This window comes from Martes martes (assembly GCF_963455335.1).
Source record: "Martes martes genome assembly, chromosome: 7".
Classification (NCBI taxonomy): domain Eukaryota; kingdom Metazoa; phylum Chordata; class Mammalia; order Carnivora; family Mustelidae; genus Martes; species Martes martes.
In genome coordinates, this window is record NC_137894.1 from 136,573,024 (window position 1) to 136,599,476 (window position 26,453).

Below are 26,453 nucleotides of genomic sequence, written 5' to 3' on the forward strand. Positions count from 1 at the left end.
TTGGGAACCACTAACCTCCCTTCTGTCTCTAGACTTGCGATTTCTGGACATTTCATATGGAAGGAATCACACACCATGTGCCTTTTATGGCTGGCTCCTTTCATCAGGCTTATGCTGAGATGTAATATTTAATTGTAGGGGAAGACCTTTGGAGGCCAGGGCTGGAGTCCCTACCATGCCACTAACTCACCATGTGATCTTGGCAAACCACCCCCTCCATGGCCTCTGGCCTCCATTTCATCATCTATAAAATGGGCAGATAACCCAATAAGTACACCTGTCTCACCCAGAGCAAGTGACTCTGAAAAGGGGGTTCCATAAACTATAAAGGGCAGAGCCAACATGACAGGGACCACCCTGGGCTTGGAGCCAAGATCCTGGTCCCCAGCCCAGCTCTGCCACTCCTGGCTGTGGGAATTTGGACAAAACCAGTTAAGTTCTCTGAGTTTCTGTTTTCTTGTCTATAAAATGAGGATCCAGGTGCTTTGAAAGAGTAAGACAGATCTAAGTGTTCTGGTGGCCTAAATAGGATTCCCTCCCCCTTCAAGTGCACATCCACATGAGACCTCAGAAGACGAACTTACTTGGGAATAAGGTCTTCACTGAAATCATTAAATAAGGATGGGGTAATACTGGATCGAGGTGGACCCCATGTCCAATGAGTCGGGTCCTCATAAGAAGAGGAGAGACACACAGGGACACAGAGGCCTTCAGGGGATGTAGGCAGAGGCTGGAGTGAGGCTTCCAAAAGCCAAGGAATGCCAAAGATTCCCTGGAAATCCATCAGAATTATAGAGAACAGAGGCAGTAACATCTTCGATATCACAGCAACTTCTTTCAAGATATGTCTCCAAAGGCAAAAGAAACAAAAGTGAAAATGAACTTTTGGGACTTCATCAAGATCAAAAGCTTCTGCACAGCAAAGGAAACAGTCAACAAAACAAAGAGGCAACCCACGGAATGGGAGAAGATATTTGCAAATGACAGTACAGACAAAAGGCTGATATCCAGGATCTATAAAGAACTTCTCAAACTCAACACACACAAAACAGATAATCGTGTCAAAAAATGGGCAGAAGACATGAACAGACACTTCTCCAATGAAGACATACAAATGGCTATCAGACACATGAAAAAATGTTCATCATCACTAGCCATCAGGGAGATTCAAATTAAAACCACATTGAGATACCACCTTACACCAGTTAGAATGGCCAAAATTAGCAAGACAGGAAACAACGTGTGTTGGAGAAGATGTGGAGAAAGGGGAACCCTCTTACACTGTTGGTGGGAATGCTAGTTGGTGCAGCCACTTTGGAGAACAGTGTGGAGATTCCTTAAGAAATTAAAAATAGAGCTTCCCTATGACCCTGCAATTGCACTACTGGGTATTTACCCCAAAGATATAGATGTAGTGAAAAGAAGGGCCATCTGTACCCCAATGTTTATAGCAGCAATGGCCACGGTCGCCAAACTGTGGAAAGAACCAAGATGCCCTTCAACGGACGAATGGATAAGGAAGATGTGGTCCATATACACTATGGAGTATTATGCCTCCATCAGAAAGGATGAACACCCAACTTTTGTAGCAACATGGACGGGTCTGGAAGAGATTATGCTGAGTGAAATAAGTCAAGCAGAGAGAGTCAGTTATCACATGGTTTCACTTATTTGTGGAGCGTAAGAAATAACACGGAGGACATGGGGAGATGGAGAGGAGAAGGTTGTTGAGGGAAATTGGAGGGGGAGATGAACCATGAGAGACTATGGACTCTGAAAAACAACCTGAGGGTTTTGAAGGGGTGGGGAGTTGGAGGTTGGGGGACCCTGGTGGTGTGTACTATGGAGGGCATGTATTGCGTGGAGCACTGGGTGTGGTGCATAAACAATGAATTCTGTTACACTGAAAAGAAATTAAAATTTTTTTTTAATTAAAAAAAAAAAAAAAAGATTCCCCAGAACTTCCAGAAGCCAGGAAAGAGGCGTTGAAGAGACCCCTCCTCAGACCCTCCGGGAGGAATGGACCCTACAGACACCTCGATCTTGGACTTCTGTCCTCCTGAACTGTGAGAGAGTAAATTTCCACTGTTTCAAGCCCCCTCCCTACCCACCCCATCTGTGATGCTTTGCTGCGGCAATCCGAGATGGCTAGACTCTGTTACTGGTTCTGAGGGCGTGCTCCCCGCCACGGTCCAGAGACCCCTGTCCCCAGCAGTGCAGAAGTGCAGAAGTCCGCCACGGGCTTTCTTTGGGTCTCCTGAGGGCTGGCGATGCTAGCTGGTGACAGAAGTTTCCCTAAGAAAGAGTAGGATAGACCATCGTACAGAACCTCAGAGAGTTTTCCAAAAGGAGGATCCTGAGGCCTTTCCCGAGATCCCAAGATGTTAGGAGCCAACCCGAGAGCGCGCTCATCACAGACCTGCTGGCCCAGGACCAGGACCACCCTGTTCCCCCTCTTCTTTCCCTCAACCCCAAAGTCACGCTGATTCTGGGCATCTCAGGCCAGGCTAAGAAGAGGCCACAGGGCCTGGCTGCTGGCTTCCAGGCAGCCCGGGCACGGAGCTCCCCCCGGTGGGAGGTTGTTTATGGACAGCCCCACAAGGTGACCCAAGACAGGGCTGAGGCTCCTCTGGCTGCCGCCTCCATGCTGAGTCACCTTCCGAGGCCCACTCAGTGGGCCAGCCACGTCTGCCTGTTTCCTCTCCGGGGTCCTGGCCAAGACGGAGGACGGCTTACATAACCCCTCCTTGTGCAAGAGCAAAGCGATACGAGGCCAGCTGCGGTCAGTTGCTGACCGGGGGCCAGCGGCGCCCCCCCTGTGGCTCATCTGATCCCCAAACTTGGACAAGGGACCCCCCTTACAGACTAAGGAACCAAGGCTTCAGGAGGAGGTGGAGAAAGGGTTTCCAGTTCCCCTGGCCTGGCAGTGAGGGAGCTGAGATTCGAGCTCCATGGTCCAGACATGCCCCCCTCCCCCACGAATTCCAGACCAGCCCTGAAGACCCAGGCCTTGCTTCCAAATCAGATTTTTCCCCGAAGCACTTGTCCCCGCGGAGGACGATGAAGCTCTGAGACCCTGGCATCCTGACGGCCGCATGGCCTTTTGAGGCATCCTGAGCCCTGTCCTCGCACTCCACACAGAAGAACAGGCCTGTCATTGCGAGAACTGGTCCTCTCCCCTCCGCACCCCCAGCCCGTCAACTGTCCGAAAGCTCTTCAATCCCGTTCTGCTATCAGTTTCTCCCAGAACTGCAGAGCTCACCTTCTAATCTTGAGGCCATTTCAGTGTCATTATTTACTTTTGCAGATTTTTCCCAAAGTTTCTCAAAAACAAACAAACAAACAAAAAATAAGAGAACAAAAACACAAAACCTAGCTCCCTCTTGGCCCAATAAGTCTCAGAGCTGCAACTACTGCATCTTCCTCGTGGGGCTGCCCATTGCACAGACGTGTATTAAAGGCCCTGAGAAGTCCTGCAGGAAGGAGGCACGCTCCTCTCTGCTTGGTCTAACCCAGGGTCTCCCAGACTTGATCGGCACAGAACCTGTCCTCCACTGGCTGCTCTTTCTACTCTCCTTGTCCCATACGTCCTTTTCCATCTGACCTTTAAATGTAGGGGGTTCCTCAAGCTTCAACCCTAACCCCTCCTCTCGTCTCTCTACATGGACCCCCTTACTAATCCGAGCCAGGATCACAACTCTAAATGCCATCTGTGACAGTGAGTCTTCAATGTCAGTGTGGCTGGGCTCCAGCACCCAGTTATTCAATCAAACATGAATCAAGGTGTTACCGCAAAGGTCATTTGTAGATGTTGTGAACGTCTGCCATCAGCCGACTTTCAGTAAAGGAGATGGCCCTCCATGATGGGGGTGGGCCTCATGTGGGCCCTCCTGGGACTTCAGAACAAACCCTGAGGTTTCCAGAGAAGAAGAAATTCTGTCCCAAGACTGCAGCATGGGCTCCTGCCTGCGTTTCTGGTTCTCTGGTCTGCCCGGTGGGTTTTGACCAGTCTGCCCCCGCAAGCACGTGAACTAACTCCCTGAAACAAATATCTTGATGGGTAGATGATAGGTAAATAGATAGATAGAATGATAGATAGATAGATAGATAGATAGAAAGGATAGATGATAGATAAAGTGATAGAATGATAGGTAGATAGATAGATAGGAATAGGTAGACATCCTCTTGGTTCAGTTTCTCTGGAGAGCCCTGACTGAGACACATCTTTGCCAGTAACTCTGAAATGTTAGCTCTCTTCTGAGGTATCTTCTCTGATCCCAATGCCCACTGGAGAACCCCAGTTAGGCCTTTCACATGGGTCTTCATCTTATCAGTCTCTGTCACATGTGCGTAGTCACCATGAGAACTGGGACAGCCGTGGGTGACCCCAAGTCTTCAAGAAAAGGTGGACGTTCTCTTCAGCACGTCAGTTCTCCTCTACCCAGGTTGTGGAAGCATTTCCGATCATAGGATCGGCATGATTTATGTGAAAGACACATGCCTACAGCATCAATCCCATCTCTCTTAAAGACACACGAGCGCTACTGGGTTCCTAGGAAAACTAATCTGATTTCATGCCCCCCGTTTTTTTTGCTGTACACATGGACCATTTAGGCATCTCTGTTGATTGAAAAATGATGTAAGAGGTTTTCCATATGGGCAATTTCTGACCCCAGAGAAAGGTCATAAAACTGGAGAACACATACATGCATTCATCTTCCCTGTAAGCATCCATATGACACAATATCAACTCAATATCGACATTTTCCCAAGGATCTATTTGATCTTCACAACAGCTCACGAAGTAGGCAGGGCACATTCACTCCCAGATGAACAAACCGGGTCAGGAGCTCCCCAGGATGGCCAGGGTCCCCCAGCATTCTCTCCCTAACAGCGGGGTGGAGGGGGCTATCTGTGTTGTCAGAGAACTCCTCAGTCTGCTCTGAAACTGTTTAATTCTCTTTGCTGCACCAAAACAAGAGCGTTTGGGGGCACACCCGCACAGGGCCCGAGTGGTCCCAGAAAGAATGAGTAAACGCGTTCTGAGGCTTGAGCCTGGGCTTTCCGGCTCCAAGTTCCAAGGAAGCCTTCCACAAACATGTCTTATACGTACACATGCTGAGCCTTCCTCCTACAATGCTTTCTTCAGCTCGCCTGCCTTCTGACTCCTATTCGTCTCTCAAAACCCAGCTCAAATATCCCTCCACTATAATTCTTTCCAGACTCAGCCTCAAGCAGAATTAAATTCTTTAGGTCCTCGTACTCAGACGGACCCTTGGGTCTTCGTTGGCACTCTGCATTCCACTCTGTGCAGTCACTGTGTGTCTTTGTCCTCAGACGGACCCAGAGCCCCTCAAGGGGCCATGGAAAGGAATATGTTCATCTGTGTCTTCCCAGTGCCCACAAGGGACGCGGTGCCCTCAAGGGTTTCAGGACTGCTTGTTGAGCCAGAGACAAACTATTGATATTCTGATATAGAAATAAATAGGGTTGTGAATTCATTCAGCAAATATTTGTTGAGGTCTGTTGTAAGAGTTTGGACTATGACTCCAATCAAAAGAGATAAACCCTGGGCGCCTGGGTGGCTCAGTTGGTTGAGCGACTGCCTTCGGCTCAGGTCATGATCCGGGACTTCCAGGATTGAGTCCCACATCGGGCTCCTAACTCCTTGGGGAGTCTGCTTCTCCCTCTGACCTTCTCCTCTCTCATGCTCTCTCTCACTTATTCTCTCTCAAATAAATAAATAAAATCTTAAAAAAAAAAAAAAAAAAAGAGATAAACCCTTGCCCGGAGGAGCTCATGCTCTAGCGGGAGACACAAGAAGTAAAAACCAAACCACGTATCCAGATGATGATAATGGTTATAACAAACAGGGAAGCCAGGGAGGGGAGGAGCGGTTATTTCAGAGAAGGGCTCTCCGATAAGAGGGGGGTTTATGGGGACCAGGAGACCTGAGGCATGGAGCCATCCAAGGGAAGTGTGCTCCGGGCACAGGTAACAGCCAGTGCAAAGGCCCTGAGGTGGGAGAGGATGTTGCATGTTCAAAATAGAGCAAGGGGACCAGGAGAGCCAATGGAGGAGCAGGTGGGGACCATGACCATGACACCTAGAAAAGGTGGCAGGCTGTGTCACAGACAAGTCTTAGTCCATTCCTGTGCCTGAGATGGGAGCAGTGAGAATTTCCAGCAGAGACACGGCATGGTCAGACTAAGGCTTTAGAACATAGCAGAATGTGGCTGAGCATCTCCGGTCACACTCTTCCGGGCCCAGCGTGCTCCAGGGCCCAGCTGTGTTAGCTCAGGGGCTTCTCCCGACTCCCCTCAAAGGAAGGTCAGCCGAGCGACCCCCCTCGGCCCATCCAGGTGAGACGGCCTCTCCCAGAGCAAAGCTGACACAGAGATTAATGCAGCTACTTTTAGGCCTTCCTGATCTTTGGAACCCCTGGCCCAGCAGGGTGCTTTCTGCCGAGTGCCCAGAGCCCTTCACTTCTAAACGGCCATCAGCTCAGGCCCGCACAGTGCCCAGAGCTGCCTGGGACCCACTCAAGCCTGCAGCCGGCACCCTGTCAATTTCCAGGGGTTTGCGCTTTGGGAAACCAACAAACTTTAGGATTGTATTTTTACCCCCCTTCCACCCAGATGCCTCCGGCTGGGCCCCTCCATGCCCACACACTCTGTGTGACCACCGTGGGCTCTTCTGTAACGGCGTTTACACCCCTGCCCGCCAACGTGGGCTTGACCACCTGCCAGGTCCACCAGAACATGAGCAGGCCCAGGGGGACACCAAGGCTTCTTCTCTCTGCCCCCTTGCACCCAGCCCTCCCTGGGCACCAGGCAGGCAGGCACTCCCTTCGTATTTGCAGAATACGAGGAGGAACACACAGACCCGCGCTCATCCAGGAGAAGGGGTTACAACGGGCCTTGAGTGATGGAGGGGCATAAAGACAGGTAGGGGAGGCGAGGCCATTGCCAGCAAATGCCCACAGGAAGACAAGTCCGGAAGCACTAGGGAGCCCACCAATCACCCCTCGGCCACATCAGAAGCCCCAGGGTCGGGAGGTGGCCCTGGGTGTTACAAGCAGGACCGTGGAGTCTGTGAATTCCCAGGGGCTGGGGTGTCGTCCTCTGGAATGACAAAATCCAGGTGCTCTGGAAGAGTGATCTAGCACAGGCATTGACAGAAGGACGAGAGTGAGAAAGCAAGATTTGTTGGGAGTTCTGTGTCATAGACGTGTCTGCGGCATGAGAGCCTAACACTGATGACAGAAGGAAGGCTTGGACAGAGGGGACAGAGAGCTCGATGCGCCTTTGATTCAGGCCAGAAGGTGCCCAGCTTTGGCTTCTTTCCTGCATCTACAAGTAGAGTTAATAGTAGGGACCACACGTGTGACTGTGGTGGCTGAGCAGGAGCCCTGAGGACGCTTGGGTTCTAGAAGTTACCTGCAGAGATGTTCCCAATGAAGTGTCCTCGCAGAAGCTGCTCGATGTGACTAGGAGAGGACATAGGGTGGCTCCAGGGTTTAGCGACTGGAGAACTGTGTATGTCATGGTAGGGACTGTGACCCATGAGTCTCCCAAGTCCCTCAAACTCCACCCCACCTTCCCTGAATATGCATCGAAGCCCGAGCCCATCCGGAGCTCAGGAGACACAGCTGCCCAAAGTCCCCAGCCCTCGTCTCAGGGACAGTCCCCAAGAGGGAGGACCTGTCCCACCAAGCCAGACAGGCTGTCCTCTGTTCGCAGATGGCAGTCCTGGGCACCCTGCCAGCCACCTCTTTGCGCCTCTTTGTTGCCCTGTTCTCCCACACATGCCCCCCACATCCCCCAGGACCCAAAGGACCCTCATCCCACTCCAGGGCTACCCTGTCCTCCACATTATAGAGGTCTGTACCCCTTCCTAGATGGGAGGTTCCCTCATCCTGCCTTCAGCCCTGGGAAATTGAACCCCTCTTCCCACAGGCTTGGGGTTCACTTCCCCTGTCCTCAGCCTCCCAGAATTCAGGCCCCCTCTCCCCACCACCCCAGACGTAGAAGGAGACTCTCTCCTCCCTGGGACCAAGACCCACTTCCCACTTCCCACTCTGAGTGAGCAACAGTGGGAACATCCATTTTCTTTAGAGAACATTCCATCTCACCCCCGGGTGAGGCCCATGGCTTTGGCAAGGCTGCCACGGAGTTATCTCCCGAACCCCAGCTCAGCCATCCTCTAGCAAGTGAGTCACGGGGCCCTACACAGTTCCCTTGTCCTCATGGGCCATCCTCTGCCCCGACGTGTGCAGGGCCAGGGTCGGACCCCCAGACCTGATCTCAGGGCCTGGACAGGAAGGCATCCCATAGAACAGATACGGTCCAGTCTAAACGTATATGGGAGGGAGAAAAGGCAGCTGCTTTCCAGAAAGGGTTTTTCTGGGGAGACCCCAATCTTCATCACTAATCAGGAAGAAATGGGACTTGGAGCCTCTCTCTGACGAAAATCTCCCCCAAACGATGGCCGACACTCACCTAACATCCACGTTACTAAAAAAAATCCCAGGTCTCCCCTGATGGGAGGCGGCCTTCCCAAAGACAAACTCCACTTCCCTCCCTAAAACGCTCAGGGGCTGCTGAATCTTGGAATCGTCTTCTTTGTCTTCTGCTCCCATGATTTTAATATGTCTAGCATATTAGAAAACTGCTAGAAAACTCTAAAGTGCATATGGTCCCCACCGAGGTGTCAGTACAGAGAAAGGAAAGAGAGAAGACCAGATTCTGAAGGCAAAGGGGACATGTTCTGCTCCAGAGAGGCTGGGTTCAAGGTAACGTCCCAAGGGGACATAGAGCACCCAAGAGGCAGGACTGAGGAGTGGGGAGGGCTGGGACCCTGAGATTCGGGGATCCCCTTTCCAGAAGCCAGAATTTAAGCCCTGGCACGGATGCGTTCTCCTGTGTTTAGGGAAGGACTCTGAAATGTCTTGATTTTCTAAGTGGGCGGATAAGGAGCACTGCACTTAAAGGCTCTTGAGACTTGACTCTCAAAGAAAGCCAGACATGTCTCACGGACTGAACACGAGGTCTTGAGTCGTTCAAGTTGACAGATGCAATGTGCATTGAAGAATGGGCCTCGGAGCCGCCCGGGAAGATTAGGGAAAGTGTATCTGCTCTTACTCAACTCCGGACCCCGCCTGAGTCAAACGTTTCCTAGCTCACTGTTTGTTTAGTGGGCTCCACACAACGGGCTCTTGGCCATGGATCCTTCAGGGCCAAAATTCAGAAGGAGGCATTTAAGGAAAGCTGTTGCAAAACCTCAGGCAGGAAGGACCCCGTGGTCAATGGGGCCGTCATCACTCAGTGTCCACTGAGGCTCACGGGGGCTCAGAAGGAGGCCAGGATGCGTTTTAAGTGCATGTTGGCCAACATACCACTCCTGGGCTGTCCGGGCTTCCCCAGATGTCGCCAACGTGAGGAGGGGGTTGGGAGCGGAATCTCTTGCCAGGCCCCCAAATGCAGAGAAGTTTTCCTTTTAAACCCCAGCTTGCTTCTTCCATTGAAAGACTCACTCTTTTCGGCAGTCCCTCCAGTGACCTCATCGGAGAGGAGGTTGTGTAATTCAAGGCCGCAGCATTTCCACGGGGATTCTCAGTGCAGAACACACCTCCGAAGGCTGCTCTCGCCATTGGGAAAGCCGGCTGAAGCTGTGAGCTCTTTCCTTACCTGGGTAAGTAAAGGACCACCTTTTTTTTTTTTTCCCCTCTTGTGAGAGCGAGATGTAAGAGGAGAGCCACGTCTCTTAGAAAAAAACAAACTGGGGCGCCTGGGTGGCTCAGTGGGTTAAGCCTCTGCCTTCAGCTCAGGTCATGATCTTGGGGTCCTGGGATCGAGCCTCACATCGGGCTCTCTGCTCAGCAGGGAGCCTGCTTCCTCCTCTCTCTCTGCCTGCCTCTCTGCCTACTTGTGATCTCTGTCAAATAAATACATAGAATCTTTAAAAAAAAAAAAAGCTTCCCCTTATAACTAAATATTAGCAGAATTTTCGGCTTTCTTTAAGTGTGTGTTTTTTTGAAACATAATTCTAGGGTACCTGAGTGGCTCAGTTGGTTGAGCTCTGCCAAAGGCTCCGGTCATGATCCCAGGGTCCTGGGATCGAGCCCAACATTGGGGTCCCTTCAGCGGGGAGCCGGCTTCTCCCTCTCCCTCTGTTGCTCCCCCTGCTTGTGAGTTCTCGTCTCTCTGTGTCAGATAAATAAATAAAATCTTTAAAAAAGAAAGAGAGGAAGAAAGAAAGAAAGAAAGAAAGAAAGAGAGAGAGAATGGAAGAAAGAAAGGAAGGAAGGAAGGAAGGAAGGAAGGAAGGATGGATGGAATCCTAATTCTAAATCCGTTTAAGAGACTATATTCCAGGGGCGCCTGGGTGGCTCAGTGGGTTAAAGCCTCTGCCTTCGGCTCCAGCGTCCTGGGATCGAGCCCCGCATTGGGTTCTCTGCTCCACAGGGAGCCTGCTTCCCTTCCTCACTCTCTACCTGCTTCTCTGCCTACTTGTGATCTCCGTCTGTCAAATAAATAAATAAAATCTTTAAAAAAAAAAAAAAGAGAGAGACTATATTCCAGGTTGAGTTGCTTTTCCAGAAGAAAAGGAGGGGAGTGTCTGGACTAGCCTGGGAAGTTTCCAGAAGCTCTTTATTTCAAGGCCACAGGAAATATGTAGAGGCTGGATACAGCCTCCCAAGTGTTCTGTGTGGACTCTGACCAGCTTCCATTTACAAATTCTGATTGATAAAAATCAGACGGACCTCCCCAGGATGGCTTACCAGATTTCAGAAGGCCGATAACTGGCTAGGTTATTTGTGGCTTGACAATAGCATCTTATTATTTGACTGAGCTGTGAGTCTTTAATCTGTGTTTGTATTTCAAATGCATTTATTACCACCTCACTGTTGGAATTGGAATGAATTCCAAGAAGCCCTCCTTGTGGAAGACAGTGGTCTCCCGAGTAACGATGTCGATGTTAAAATGTACAGAGAACTCAGAAAGTAGCACATAGAAATTACAGATATATCTTCTCTGGTAGACCTGCCTGGTGTCATCTCTAAGTTTTTAACAAATAAGATCGATATTACTCAAAATGTTGATAGTGCTGTTTACTGAGCACCTACTATGTGCCAGGCAAATATCAGAGCTACAACTAAGAAGTGGTGAAGGAAGGTCTCTCCTTTCTGTCCAACTTGCTGTAAACACAGACAGCAGGTGGCAAAGACAAACCCTTTAAAAATAAGCCCAGCTTGGGCACCTGCATGGTATAGTCTGTTGAGCCTCCAACTCTGGGTTTAGTTCAGGTCATGATCACAATCTCAGGGTCCTGGGATGGAGCCCCACGTTACGCTCTATGCTCAGCACAGGGTCTGCCTGATATTCTCTCTCCCTCTCCCTCTGCCCCTCCCATTCATACTCTTTCTCAAATAAATAAACGAGTCTTGGGGCGCATGGGGCGCATGGGTAGCCCAGTTAAGCGTCTGCCTTCGGCTTCAGTCATGATTCCAGGGGCCTGGGATCGAGCCCTGTGATGGGCTCCCTGCTCAGCGGGGAGTCTGCTTCTTCCTCTCCATCTGCCTGCTGCTCTCCCTACTTGTGCTGTGTGTGTGTGTGTGAAATAAATAAATAAAATCTTGAAAAAATAAAGTCTTAAAAAATCAGTAAGCCCATCTTGAGCAGACACGGGCTGTGGGACAGAGGACAGTGTGTGCTGAACCAATCAGATTCAAGCTGACTTCAGAGGTCTCGGCATGTGGCTTGGGAAGCAGTCCCTGATTTTCCGGGTAGGTAAAGCCTTGCCCCCTAGATGAGATTTCCTGTGGCTGCTGTAATACATTAACATAAACCTCGTGGCTTAAAAATGACACAAATTTACTGTCGTGTAGTTCTGTTAAGTTCGGCGTTCCACATCAGTCACACTGGGCTGAAGTCAAGGTGTTGGTGGGGCTGTGTCCTTTCTGGAGCCTCCAGGGGAGAATCTGCTCCTTGCTTTTTCCACCTTCGAGAGGCTGCCTGTGTCTCTGGGCTCACAGCCCCTTCCTCCACCTCCAGAGCCCCCGGTGTTATATCTGTGCCTCAGTTTGTTCATCTGTACCACGGGCACAACTCTGACTGCTCATGCAGCCCTGCTGTCAAGCTCAAGTTCCTGAGAGCCCAGCAGAGTCTTGAACCCTCCACAGATGACAGGTGTGGGGGATGCTGAAGTCTCAGACATGGGCATCCACGTCTCCCTCCAGCCCCAGCGTCCGGGAGGCCTGGGGCAGAGACAAAGCTGTTGAGTGGGTTTTCCTTGGTGGATAGAACTTGGTCCCCATGTGCAGAGAAGGGCACAGGAGGCATGGTGTGAGGCCCCGTGACAGTTTCAGGACACAGCTCTGCAGACGTGTATGGAGTACAACGGGGTGCTGGGGCCCCCCGCCAGGGCATCTGAGGAATCAGGTCTGCTGGGCACACCAGCTTCCTACGGCCGCCGAAAGGAATCCCCACAAACCAGGTGGCTTCAAACCAAGTGGCTGTATCACAGCAGTGCATTCATAACGCAGTTCTCGTGCAAAGCTATTTTCCAAAAATTGATGTATTTAACTCTCTCTATATACACACAAACCCATAACATCTTGGCCATATTACCGTGATGGAGTTAGAAAGGAGTTTTGATAATACAGTTGTTTTAAAAAATAGTTACGTCTTTAAGTATATATACCCTCCCGTATACATGAAGGCAAAATAAGTTTTCATGTTACCAAGCTGAACACTGAAAAAGGACGTAAGCAGCATAAACTGGGTTCAAATCCACGGGCTCTGATCCGTGCCTGCCTCGGGTGTGTGCAGGACGTTTTCCTGGAGAATGACTTTTTCTTCTCGCCTGGTCTTACTATTTTTAGTTGTTCCATATAATTGCTGGACTCTTCGCCTTCAAGTGTTACAGTTAACAAATGTATATTAGCACCTCCAGTCGACCCTTCTCTTAGACTAGAACGTATCTATTTAAGAAAATAGGGCTGGGGCAGGTGCTCAGGTGCCAACACACCCTGAGCAAGTTGTGCCAAGGGGGGCTGTTCTCAAGCCCGACTCTTTGCATATAAAATGATGTGAATGTTTTAGCCCAGATATTTTCAAAGGTGGTGCCTTTATGCCTTCATTCAAAGTGGCTTTCTTCCGCAAATATTTTTACCAGATGCAACTCTACAAAGAAACTGTAGTTATGATGTTTGAATGTTTTGGCAAGCTCGGATGTCGTGAATCATAGGTTTTCCCAACTTCATCTCATTTCTGTACAGAATATGAACTTCTCCAATGGAAAAGTTTCTTCCCACAAACTGAGGTAGTCCAAAGCTCACTACAGAATTTTAAAATTAAATCTTGTGTGGCACGGAGCCCTTGTTCTCTGATTTAATCCTTTCTTCCCCTTTACAATACATTTCCTTTATTTTCTGCACAATAGCTTCGTTTTCCATCGTTAGACACGCAAAAGCAGATGTTTCAGTACTCTGTTCTTTAAACACCTTGATTAAAGATCTCCAATTGATTCGGAATAAAATTCAAAAAAAAAATTAGAGCTCTCCTTTAATAAACAACTAGTAACACTTTCAGGCATTTAGGCTCAAGGTCTTATAAAATTGATGGATGATGGGCAGCAAAGGAAAAAATACATGCCGAAGGTTTTCTTTTTTTTAATTCACCATCAACTGCACTAAAAAAGCTGTGGTTTTCTTAATTTTGTCAACTATCATCTCCATTTCAATTGGTAGAATATTGAAACTTACTTGCAAGTAATTCTAAACAGTGTGTACATTTCTGTTTCTTTGGTCTCTTATTTAGTAAGACTGTAACTATTACCATGACACCATGCCCAGGATAATCTGTCTTTGCATTACCATCACAAAAATATAACTCTAGTTCCAACGTAAATAATTTAAACTAAATTTAGAATAGAATTCCCCAGAAGTCCTTTGTTCCGTTTGGCCAGACTGAGCTTCCAGAAATTTGTCTAGGAGAAAACCAGAACCAAAAATCAACTGAATTAGTTTGCAGAACAGCTGCTTGGTCTAAGTTGAAAAGCCAGGCTTCCATGGGTGAGACCGGTGTCTTAGGGCAGATCTTTTAAAAGCATGAACTTCTAAAATGGCAGCTTTTGTGTCTTAGGTATTCTTGGGGTCAGCGAAATCGCTGCAGCCCCACAGTGATGTCAATATCAGCGAACATTCTGCGCAACCTGCACAGTCATCCAGCTTCCTTGAGAAACAGAAGCTCGCCACTGAAGTCCCCACGGTTTGCAATTTTGAGCTCATCACTGCCAGAAAGGGCATATTGCAAAATTTAGAAGTATTTCCAGGGGCCGCCTGGCTGGCTCAGTCGGTAGAGCATGCAACTCCATCTCAGGGCTGTGAGTTTGAGCCCCATGCTGGGCGTGGAGCCTACTTTAAAAAGAATAAAAAAAACAAACAAGTATTTCCGAATAACCAAGTAAGTATTGAGTTGTGGATTTATGCCCTGCAGGAACTGACAAAACGAGAGTATCCTGACTCTTCCGCACGCTCTGGGTCAGGGCTCCCGAGCGCTACAGGTACTCCACAGCCCCCCAACCAATGATTCCCTGTATTTCCCATTCACCTGCCCTCTGGTGACCAGGCACCTTGTTCTCTTCTCTGCCTACACTCTCCCTTGGTGATTTCATCCAGTCTTGTGGCTTTAAACACCATCTAGGTAATCACAGTTCCCATTTACATATCATAGTATCAGACCCTGTCCCTGAAAACCGGACTTGACTCTCTAGGCGAGCCCTAGAAATCCCCACTTGGGGGCCAGTAAACATCACAACCTTGACATGTCCAAGAGTGAACCCCTGATCTCCCCCCACTCAAAAAATCCTGCCCATCTTCAGTCTGTGACCTCCATTTCAGTTGATGACAACCTCATATTTCTTGGTGACATCCGATCCTTCCTTTCTCACAACCTGCATCTGATTGAAAATCATGGAGGTACTACTTCCAATATAAATCTAGACGCTGATTCCATCTTACCATCCCCCCCCTGCCACCACTCCCCAGCTAACACATTTACTCAGTCTGTTCAGTGTTGTGGGCTCTCTCCTCCCACTAGGCTAGAAGCCCCCCGAGGGCATGGAGTTTTTACCAGTTTGATTCACTGCCGTGTCCAAATACCTAGAACAGCGCCAGGGTATACAGCTGGTGCTCAATAAATACTAGTTCAGTAGATAAATGCATGGAGGAACTGGTGAATTGTGCTTTGGTGTGAGTGGCCCAGTGTGTGAGTTACCAACAGTGTCAAAACTTGACAGTCATCGCCTCCTCAGATAAGGAAAGTCGGGCTCAGAGACACCAAGTGGTTGTCCAAGGTCACACAGCCAAGACTCTTCCAAGATTGGTTCTCTCTTACACAATATCTTCTGTTAGAGGCTGTGAGGTGGTGCCCAGTGGAAGAATCTCAGCCCACGAGTACAGGATGTGGTCCCTTCTTTCCATGGGGTTCCAGAGGGCTGGGAGGCATAGTCCGCTTCCTTCCCACCACATCTCTCTTCCCCTGGAACAGCGTGGGCACGCGGGAGGCAGGCCAGCTGTGGGCTAGGGGGCAGCGCGGACTGAGGTCTCCCAGGACAGGCTGTTAACAACGGAGCCTGGCTCCCTCGTCTACCAAGTGGGGACAAAACACGCAGCAGGATCGCGTAGACAGAGGCCCAGGCTCTGGGGTCAGACGGTCGAGGTCTGTGTGACCGCGGAGGAGAGATCAGCCCCCCAGTGCTCCGTTTTCTGAACCATCACATGGAGGGGACAAGGACCCAGCCCCCACAGAGCTCCTGGGAAAATTAAATGAAAAAATATTTAAACGTGAAAGTCTTCGAAGGGTGCCTGGAGATAGAGATCATTTCCTCAGTGTGAGTGGCTATTCTTTCTTTTTCTTTTCTTTTTTTTAAGATTTTATTTATTTATTTATTTATTTATTTGAGAGAGAGTGAGAGAGAGCATGAGAGGGGAGAAAGTCAGAGGGAGAAGCAGACTCCCTACGGAGCAGGGAGCCTGATGTGGGGCTCGATCCCGAGACCCTGAGATCATGACCTGAGCCGACGCAGACGCTTAACCTACTGAGCCACCCAGGCGCCCCACTACTGTGGTTGTTAATAAGATGAATGAGCACCTTCCACTGGGCGCTTCCTCTGGACCAGGCGACCTCGCCAAGAGCTCCATAGATCCGAACGCCAGTCCTCGCCACAGCCCCACAAGAGGGATACGATTGGCCCCGACTTCCAAAAAGGAAAAATAAAAGTCAGGGGTCTCAGTGGCCCACACCCAGTGGTTGAGCCAGGGTTCAGACTCGGGTCTCAAAGCCCCTGTCCTTTCCTTTATGCCAGGGGTCGGCAAACATCTCCTCAAGGGGACCAGACGGCGAGTATTCCCAGTTGTGCCAGCCACGCCGCCCTGTCACTGCCACACCAAAGCAGTCTTGGACAACGCGCAAAGGAGCAGGGGTGGCCGCGCGCCAATAGCACCTTATTTTCCAAACCTGGGGGCGGGTTGCCAGGGGCGGCCTCCCGCTGACTCTGCGTGCCCTTCAGCGCAGGTCCCCGTGGATGGCGTCCCGGAGCCTGCTGGAGTCCCCGTCGCTGAACCGGAGCCGGCTCTCGGCGCCCAATGGCACGTCGTGCGACGGCGCGCGCGAAGCCTGGGCCCTGCTGCAGGCCGTGCTCCCCGCGTTCATCGTCACGGTCTGCGTCTGCAGCCTGCTGGGGAACCTCTTCGTGCTGTCCGTCTTCCTCGTCCCGCGGCGGCGCCTGAGCGTGGCCGAGATCTACCTGGCCAACCTGGCCGCCTCCGACCTGGTGTTCGTCCTGGGCTTGCCCTTCTGGGCGGAGAACATCGCGCACCAGTTCCGCTGGCCCTTCGGAGGCCCCCTCTGCCGCCTGGTCAACGGCGTCATCAAGGCCAATCTGTTCATCAGCATCTTCCTGGTGGTGGCCATCAGCTGGGACCGCTACCGCGTGCTGGTGCACCCCATGGCCAGCCGGTGGCGGCGGCGGCGGCGACGGGCCAAGGTCACCTGCCTGCTCATCTGGGCGCTGGGCGGCCTCCTGAGCGTGCCCACCTTCCTGTTCCGCTCGGTCCAGGCCGTGCCGGAGCTGAACGACTCCCGCGCCTGCGTGCTCCTGCCCCCCGGCGGGGCCTGGCACTGGGCGAGGATGGTGGAGCTGAACGTGCTGGGCTTCCTGCTGCCGCTGGCCGCCATCGTCTTCTTCAATGGCCACATCCTGGCCTCCCTGCGCGGGCGGGCCGAGGTCCCGGGGACGCGCTGCGGGGGCCCCGCGGGCGGCAAGAGCACGGCCCTCATCCTCACCCTGGTGGCCGCCTTCCTGGTCTGCTGGACCCCCTACCACTTCTTCGCCTTCCTGGAGTTCCTCTACCAGGCGCGGGCCGTCCGGGGCTGCTTCTGGGAGGATTTCATCGACCTGGGCCTGCAGTACGCCAACTTCTTCGCCTTCACCAACAGCTGCCTGAACCCGGTCATCTACGTCTTCGTAGGCCGGCTTTTCCGGACCAAGGTCTGGGAACTCTACCAGCAGTGTACCCCTCGCAGCCTCAGTCCGGGGGCCTTGCGCCACAGGACGGAGGTTCTCCAACATTTCTGGCAGAAGAAGAAGAGCCGGGAGCCATGACGCTTGGCTTCCTCCTCAGTGACCTCGGACGTGATAGATGCTGTTGTCCTGGGCTCCTGATGCAGCGCTCCCCGCCCCCCGCAAAAATGGGCGGGACCTCACCCCTGGGAACTGTTGCGTGTTTTTCTCCTAGGAGGACTCTGCGGGTGTGATTAAGCTAAGGATCCCGGGATGGGGAGATGATCCTGGATTATCTGAGTGGGTCCAGTGTCTCCACAAAGGAAAAAGAGAAGCGGCCATGCGAGCATCTGAGAAGGCCCTGCGGCAGCAGAAGCGGGAGGCTGGAGGGACCGCAGGAGCCCAGAGCCAGGGGCTGGCTGCTGGCGCCCCTTAAGGGCAGGAAAAGAGACGGAGACGGATTCCCCCCTTTAGCCTCCGGAAGGAGTCAGCGCTGCAGACGTTGGGACTTGAGCCCGCTGAGATGGACCTCAGAGGTCCGGCCTCCAGAAACAGAAGACAATAAAGTCGTGCTGTTTCATGTCACTGAGTTTGTGCTAATTTGTTCCAGCAGCTACAGGAAACTTCCGGTCCGGGTCTCTGCCCACGTTGCCACGTGCCCACCCAGAAGGTTCTAGGCTAATGGCTAGGCATACAGAGATGATAGAACTAGGGATCCCGTCCACAAGGGACTGGCATGAATAATTAGAATATAAAAAAATAAAGCGAGAAATCACAGAAGCACGCCCCGTATCCAGCCCCGTGAGTGTTCAGATGGGAAAAGAGCGCGTTCCTGGCAGGGCTGTCCGGAGACCTGCTCTGAAGGGAGTCAACGGGGAGCTGAGTTTTAGGAAGGGCAGAACCTGGAGGCGCGGAGAGAGGGAGGGAGGCCTGGCAGAGGCATGACCGGAACACGCAGGTGGGACGCAGGCGCTACGCAGGAAAGAGCATTTATGAAACTGTTAATGCTTCGGTCTTCTTCTTGCTCCGGGGGATCCGGGGTGAACTGGGCGAAGTCTGCGTTCAAGGGGCTTGGAGAGTGTCAGAGAGCAGGGTAACTGCCCCCATCACGCGTGAGGAGGTGTTCTGAGCACAGAGAAGCAGCCCCCAGGAGGGGTGACGAGGAGGAGTGGGGTCTGGAGGGCTTCCCGGAGGAGGAGACAGCGACAGTAAGTAGTGAGTCTGAAGAGCAAGCAGCTGGCCAGGCCAAATAGGAGAACGGCGTGCTGCGGAGAGAAGAAACAAGCTCCACCCAGAGGTGGGTCGGTAGGTGTATAGGCTTCGAGGGAGAAGGATGAAGGAAAGGGAGGTACGAGGCGGTCACAGACGGGTTTCAGGGTCGAGGAGGACAAGATGGTCAAGGGCAGGGTGGGAAGCACGGAGGGCCCGGCGAGAGCTAGAAGGCATTAACCTGTTGTGTGAATCATTCTAGCCATGCTTTTCAGGCCCCAGACAGGCAGACCTGGGGTATCTCCAGGGCTGGGGTTTTGCCAGAGGACTGCCACCCTTCAAGGGGGCTGGGGGTTTTGGTCGGACTCTGGAGACTGGCTGAATTAGAGAAGGAATGAACTTAGGAGGTGAGGGAGACAGGCATGGCTGTGGTCACAGAGCGGGGACCGTGGGAGCACCTAGGTGACAGAGCAGAAGAAGAGGAGGTTGAGGCCACGGAGTAAGAGAGTTCACACAGAACATTGCACCTCCCGTGAGGCCGTGGCCTTGGGCAGCTGGAACAGAGAGCAGGAGAGGGTCATTGGTGGCGAGGCGGTCAAGGAATGGAGAGGCGGAGGATGGACAGCCCACAGGGCCCCTGCAGGCAGGCAGGCAGTGCTGGAGGGTCCCAGGGAGGAGACGGCTGTGGGTCAGGTGCCAAGGCGGGTGTACGGGCAGGGGTGGGAGTGCAGGGAAGAGCAGCTTCTGCTCGCGAAAGGCCAGTGCTCACGGGGCAGCAGCAAAGCCCTGGATGCATTCAGGAAAGGGAAAGAAGCCAGTGCTCCCGGAGCCGCCGATGGGATCTAAGAGGGGCTGGGCCACCGGACCCTCGCAGGCCAGCAGTGGCCACCCCCGCGGTCAGCGCACCAGCCCCTGGAGGTGTCCCGGAGAGCAGAGATTTAAGTCAACAAGCACCGATCCAGCCAGCACATGTGTTTAATTTAAATCATGTGGTGGTTAAAAACTATTTTTGAGTTGGTGACCAATATTCAAATCCCACCCAAGAATCCCATTCCGGTCTTCCCGTGGGCACTGGCAGATCTAGTGACACGGAACCTGCATTCCTTCCTTAGGCAGATGTTTACTAGTTCGGGCCAGACACTGCCGTGGGTACTGGGAGCACAGCAGGGGCCCCTAGTCACAGACTTTGGGGTGCTCCCTAGGACACCAGTTCTCTGGTGCTGAGAGCAGGTGCCCCTGACGCCAGGGCCACCGCCGCCTCCCACAGAGCAGAGGCTGGAGTCACCAGCTTGCCTGCTTGCTTCCCAACACCAAGGCCACATCTGAGCCCCCGGGGGCAGGAATCCTGGAAGCAAAGGTCCTGAATAAGGTGGCCGGGACAGGACTATTAGGCAGAAGTAGAGAGTCGGAAAGGAAAGATAACACCCACTCTCTCCTCTGCTCTGAGTGACCTGACCTGAAAATGTCCTCCTTGCTGCTTTCTCGGCTCCCCTGTGCCTTCTAAAAATGCTCTCTGGGGGTTGCAAAAGACGATGCCACCATCTAGAGCGTGCTGGCTTGAGAAATCAGACCGTTGCTTGTACGCCTGTGTTCAACATTAGGCTGTGTGCATGGTCTCCCAGACACCTGATCTCCTGAATGGGTGTAACCGTCACCAGCGCCCAGCCCACAGCCCTGCAGACAAGGTCAAGTGTTCATGGGCAGAGGGAGAAACTCCTGCCTTGTTTAAAAGGATCAGTGCTGCACGAGAAATAAAATTTTTGAATTTGATGCTCGGGTGATGCGCTCGACCTGGGGGATTTCATGTGTGGGTCAAGGCTCACCAGGTAGGGCTAACACCTGGCATGAAGGGATGAGTGAGCACGTGGTCTCCCAGTATCCCTGGCTCCAGCGCCCAGGTGGGCTCCCACTTTCTGTCTGAGAATGGCCCAGGGTAGACATGCAAGGGCCCGTTCTCTAACCCAGTTCCAGCTGTGGGCCTGTTGCATCAGTCCCCAGTCGCCCTCCCTGCTTCCCCACCATAGCCATCACCCCATCTGTCGTGGGCACTGAACAGCACTAAACACTCCCAAATCCCAGCCTGGGGAGACTCCTGGGTGTTGCAATGGACACAGACAGGTTCTTGTCCTCCGGAGATGAGTCACGAGCTTGATGAGGAACAAGCAGGAAGTCTCTCTACATGCTAGAAAAGGCTTTCCATTAAATTAAAATAAGGGCATGTCAAACCAGCACAATGTGGCTAGAATCCGAAAATGTTCCTGGTTGTGACATTGCAGCAGACTTACACATGATGTCATCACAGGGCAAACTGAGTAAAAGAGTACAAGGGATCTCTCTGTGAATCTAATAAAAAGTTTAAAATGCATGTATATATTATTGAGTTGAACGTTTCCATTTTACAGATAAGGAAGCTAAGGCCCAGACATAGGCCTTATGTCTGAGCCCCCGGGACAGACTTTCCTGAGGTTACCCAATGAGCTGGATTGCTGGGGCAGGGCTCTGTCCAGACCCAGGGATGCCCACCAGACTATGAAGTCAGAGAACAGGCCTGAGTGCCAGGGATCCCACCATCAGAGTTGCCTTCCTGGTGGCAGACTCCCTGTGCCTGGTGCTGGATTTAAGATCATGAGCAGGAAGACAGGCTCACTTTTCAGGAGCTTTAAGAGACAGAAGGGTATTAGAAGGGTCAATTGGGGCTCAGCAAGTATGAGGGGAAGATACTTCAGGATTCTCCTTGACAGGGAGCTTAGTGACTGCTGAAACAGCTGCCAGTTCTTGGGTTATATTAATAGGAGTATAGCATCTAAAAAGTGGGAGGTGATAGCTCATTTAGCAAACACATTCCAGCTTACTTTGAGGAAAGAACTTTCTGAGGGGGGGGGGAGCTGTCCCATGATAGAACCTGGCTAACAGTGGGTTCCCTGGGCCCAAGGCACACCCACCCTTGAGCAGCTCACTGCAAGCAGGGGGGCCGGTAGGGAAAGAAGTTGTTTCTCAGTATGAGCTGTTAATCCCGGGATGATAGAGTCTGCCTGGAAGGAGTTCAAGAAATGAGGGTAATAGAGGAGGTGACCCCGAGCTGGGTCTTACAGTTAAATAGGACAATGGGGGTGCCAACCACCCACAGTCTTTATCTCACCCAAGACGTGATGCAGTGAGATCAAGGGCTGGAAGAAGTATCGCAAGGCTCAGAGGTCAGTGTTCCCTACAGGCCACAAGAGGCCACAGAGATGCTAAAAACAGGGGAGTGTCAAGTTCAGACCCGCTGAACAATCACTCCACCAGATTGCGTGGAATATGGATGATGGCCCGGGGCCCTGTAGAAGCTCTCTCTTGCTGCACAACAACCCGCCCCTGAGCTTATAGACTTAGAAGCCCCGTGGCTCACAGTTCTGTGGTCGACCGCACCGGCCGGGCTCTGCTGATGGTTCTTCCACTGGTCTTGGCTGCGCTCCCGCATGCATCTGTGATCAGAGGCCGGCTGGCCAGCTCTGCTTCCGGGAGCTGAGCAGGAGGTCTGCAGCAGACCCATAGCCGGTCTCAGACAAATTACAAATCCCTGCTAGATGAGGTGTGATGCTGGCAGGTGGGGGAGCACCCCAAATCTGACCTCCCCAATCTAAGAATCAGAGCCACTGGACTGTCCACTGCTGTGACCTCATTTGCTGCACGGGCTTACTCCGTGGCGGGTGCTGTGCGAGGCACGGTGGCAGCAGACCGTGAGATGCTGGTCTCTCAGAGAGTTCACGGGGCGGGGATGAAGTCATCTCATGGAGGCTGCTCAGATGATAGGGGACCCAAGACCCAGAATGCTCTGCCCCCTCCCACGAGGTGACAACACCGATGAGAAGTCTGGGTGAGGCACCAGCTCCCCTACTCCGTCTCCCCCTGCACGGTGGCTCCCTAGAACACCTTCCTAAGAATGTCTTATCTTTTGCTTTTTTTTTTTTTTTAAAGATTTATTTATTTATTCAAGAGTGGGGAGAGCAGGGAGGTGGGGCAGGGGGAGAGGGAGAGAGAGGGTCTCAAGCAGACTCTGCACTAAGCACAGAGCCCAGCTCAGGCCTTGCTCTCATGACCCTAAGATCATGACCTGAGCTGAAACCAAGAGTTGGACATTTAAGCGACTGAGCCACCCAGGTGCCCCAAACACCTTGTCTTTCGAATGGAAGAACCTTTGCCCCGGGGCTGACAGGGTGAGGGGAGGGGTGGGCCAATCTGCATCCTCGCTCTCCTGTAGGAGACATTTCTACGTCCAGCAACCGTTCCAGGCCTCCCGTCTTCCAGGAAGCAGGGATTGGTCCTCCTCGTGCTGCCGAGGCTGACCGCGGCCCTCTCAACTCCTTTGGCCAAGGCCAGGGGACTTGGATTCGCTTCTAGGCAGAAGCAATTCCCTCTTCTGCTGCTGCAGCAGACCCTGAAGGCTTGTGTCTAGAAGGTGGTGTCATTAAGACGTGGAGACCCATCAGCCTGGACCCCTGAGTTACCAGAAGAGCAGAGCCCCTACCCCACCTGCACGAAATGTGCAGTATGAGTGGGAACTCAGCCTCGGCGGTTTTGAGTCCCAGAGCATTGGGGGTGTTTATCACACAGCAGACTCCCGCCCATCCTGTCTGCATCAGAGCGGGAGGTCAGCACAAGTGACAGCTGGAATGATTGAAGAGCCCAACAGAGAGAATCGCAAACAGTAAATGTTTGCTGGTCCCTTTAGCGCCATCTCTCCTCCCCCCCAAACAGTGACAACATTTATAGCAACTTGTCATGATTGATGTTGGCATCATTCCCTGGTGTTTAACCATAAATCCCTCCAGTCAACGCCTGTGCCTTCTCCCAAAGTCCCAAATTTCTCCTCCGTCATCCTATTGCCGACCTCGGGGGGTGGGCGGAGGGGTGAGGTTGGGAAAGGGGGAGCCGAGGAAGGGAAGAATGAGATTTAGTCCTAATGTTCGGCTCTCGATGTTGAAAGCAAAGACAGGATCCAACAGGACGTGGCCGAGGGTGGGGCGACAGGCTCTTGGAGGTGCAGGGTCAGATCTTTATGTAAAATGCTGGTGTTTGGGGGCACCTGGGTGGCTGTCAGTGGAGGACACAACTCCCGATCTCCGGGTTGTGAGTTCGGGCCGCGTTGGGCATAGAGCTTACTTTCAAGAATAAAGGTATTGGGGGCGCCTGGGTGGCTCAGTGGGTTAAGTGTCTGCCTTCGGCTCAGGTCACGATCTGGGGGTCCTGGGATGGTCCCTGCTCAGTGGGGGGTCTGCTTCTCCCTCTCCCTCGGCCTCCAGCTGTGCTCTCTCTCTCAAATAAATGAATAAAATCTTCTTTAAAAATTAAAATAAAAATTAAAAATGCTGATGTTTTGCTCGCTGGCCTCCCCCTCCTGCCAGCCCCAAGCGGGCAGGGTCAGGGGTCTGGGGCTCACAGCCCGCAGAGGAACGAATCCAGCACGAATCCTCAAACAGGCTGGTTTCTGGCACACGCAGGAAAGACCGCGCAGATCTTTATCTGAACAGAAAACACACTCGTAGTATCTCACGCCCCGAACACTCCCTTATCAGCCCCAAACACTCCCTTATCAGCCCGGTGGGATGACTGCCCCGGGGCATCTCACTGGGCTCAAGAGACAGCTCGGGCGCGAACCACCATCCGGGGGAGGAGCTCACAGGGAGAAACCAATTGCGAAATTACACGACAGTTTTATTTTTAATTTAAACAGTGTCCTCGAGGAATAGGACGCTGCCTCAGACGAGCCTGGCGTAAGGGCTGGGATAGTTAAGATTTTCCCCAAACCTTCCCACGGCGCTGGGCCGGGTGCGGGCGGGGGAGGGCAGTGGGGGGGGGGGGAGGGTGGTCAGACTCTGCGCAGGCTCAGTTGCGCCGCTGTTGCCGGCGGGCTCCGCGCGGGGCAGGTGCCGCCGAAGTTCCACGCGGGAAGGGAGCGGGCGCCGACTGCTGGCCGCTGCGGGGAATCGCTCTTTCCCCCCTACAGAGGATTCTGCACAAGTTTCCAAAGCTCTTAAAAGGGTTACAACACACAGATTCCAAAGCTTAACAGAACATAGAAATGGGAGAAGACAGTGATTTCTCTGGAGCACAGTTGTTTAAAGATCACTTCAAAATAATAAAAAATGGGGGCGCCTGGGTGGCTCAGTGGGTTAAGCATCTGCCTTCGGCTCAGGTCACGGTCTCAGGGTCCTGGGATCGAGCTCTGCATCGGGCTCTCTCTCTACCTGCCTGCCTCTCTGCCTACTTGTGATCTCTCTCTCTCTCTCTCTGTCAAATAAATAAATAAAATCTTTTTAAAAATGTTTTAATGATGAATTTTGTTGGGGCTTTGTTAGCAGGTACCACTTCTACAAGAGGAATATTGGCAACAGACACCCCCGCTAACACGGGTGTATCACTGACCCGGTGTTTCCCCACGTCAGGATTATCAGACAGATAAATCACAGAGAAACTGAGATGCTGCCAAGTTAAGCGACTACTCAAGGTCACTCTTGGGGATGGAGAGTGGCTGAAACTCCAGCAAATAGGACATAAAGGCTAAGAAAATGGCTTTCACCTGTACCCCTGGGGCAAATAATACATTATATGTTAATAAAAATAATTTTTAAAAAAAAGAAAAGAAAATGAAAGCCTGTAAGAAGAATTAAAAAGGGTTTTGAAGACAACAGAATGTTCTGAAGGGGAAAATCTTAAAAGCAGAACTTTAGTTTAAGCTGAAATGGAGAAGAGAGGAGCACCTGGGTGGCTCAGTGGGTTAAGCCTCTTCCTTGGCCTCAGGTCATGATCCCAGGGTTCTGGGATTGAGCCCCGCATTGGGCTCTCTGGTCGGCAGGGAGCCTGCTTCCCCCTCTCTCTCTGCCTGTCTCTCTGCCTACTTGTGATCTGTGTCAAATAAATAAAATCTTAAAAAAAAAAATAAATGGAAAAGAGAGGTGTTCATTTGGCTTTGGGAGTGAGTGTCCATCATAAGTGGAAGGGGGGATTTCTGAGTATAGAGCTGTGACATTGACACTGATTTTAAACAAGTGGAACGGGGAAGGAGGTTGTGCTTGACTTTTACCAAATGTTAAACGCATGTTGGAGTTAGAGCCCTGAGGCCTCCCACACTCTAAACATAACTGGGCCATGTCTGGGCAGACAGAGCCTCCCATTAGGGTTTTGGAAGCAGGATAATAGTTTGCACCGAGCAGCCATATTTTCCTTTATTCGTCAGTGGAATCTAAATTTAAAAGAATGGTTTGCCCTCTGCTGATAGTCTAGAAATTCTTACAGTAAGGACATGGGAGGGTTTGGTTTTCTTGGCTATCCCCAAGCCCAAACGACTTTGCACCCTCTTCGACTTTTATTTCCAAATGCTAACCAGGATGTACCCTCCAAGTCCAATTTCCCCGTAACTGGGCAATCCTGAACATCAGGCTAAAAAGGGAGCCGGCTCCCCCAGCAATCCCCAGGTTTCCCCAGATCCGTGTTTAATGCCGGGGAAGCAAGAGGCCTGAATGACGGAGGGTAATACCAGGTGGGGGGGGGGGGGATCTTCAGAGGCAGGAATTCCAAGTCTAAAATTGCTCAGAGTAGTTTCTGCCTCTGCTTTGTGAAATATCACTTTCTCAGGGTATTTCCCAGGAATTTCTCAGGAGCAAGACATATTGATTTCCATTTCGTAAGGGGCAGAT

General features: G+C 51.9%; 1 protein-coding gene across 1 annotated transcript; it reads left to right on the plus strand.

Annotated features, from left to right (window-relative positions):
* Window positions 1–16,590: 16,590 nt before the first annotated feature.
* On the plus strand, window positions 16,591–18,146 carry BDKRB1 (bradykinin receptor B1; the record flags this gene model as incomplete). The annotated part of the gene is made up of 1 exon (XM_080809507.1): window positions 16,591–18,146. The coding sequence occupies one exon, from the start codon at window positions 16,591–16,593 to the stop codon at window positions 17,668–17,670; it is 1,080 nt and encodes a 359-aa protein (XP_080665633.1). The 3' UTR covers window positions 17,671–18,146.
* Between the last annotated feature and the right edge of the window lie 8,307 nt (window positions 18,147–26,453).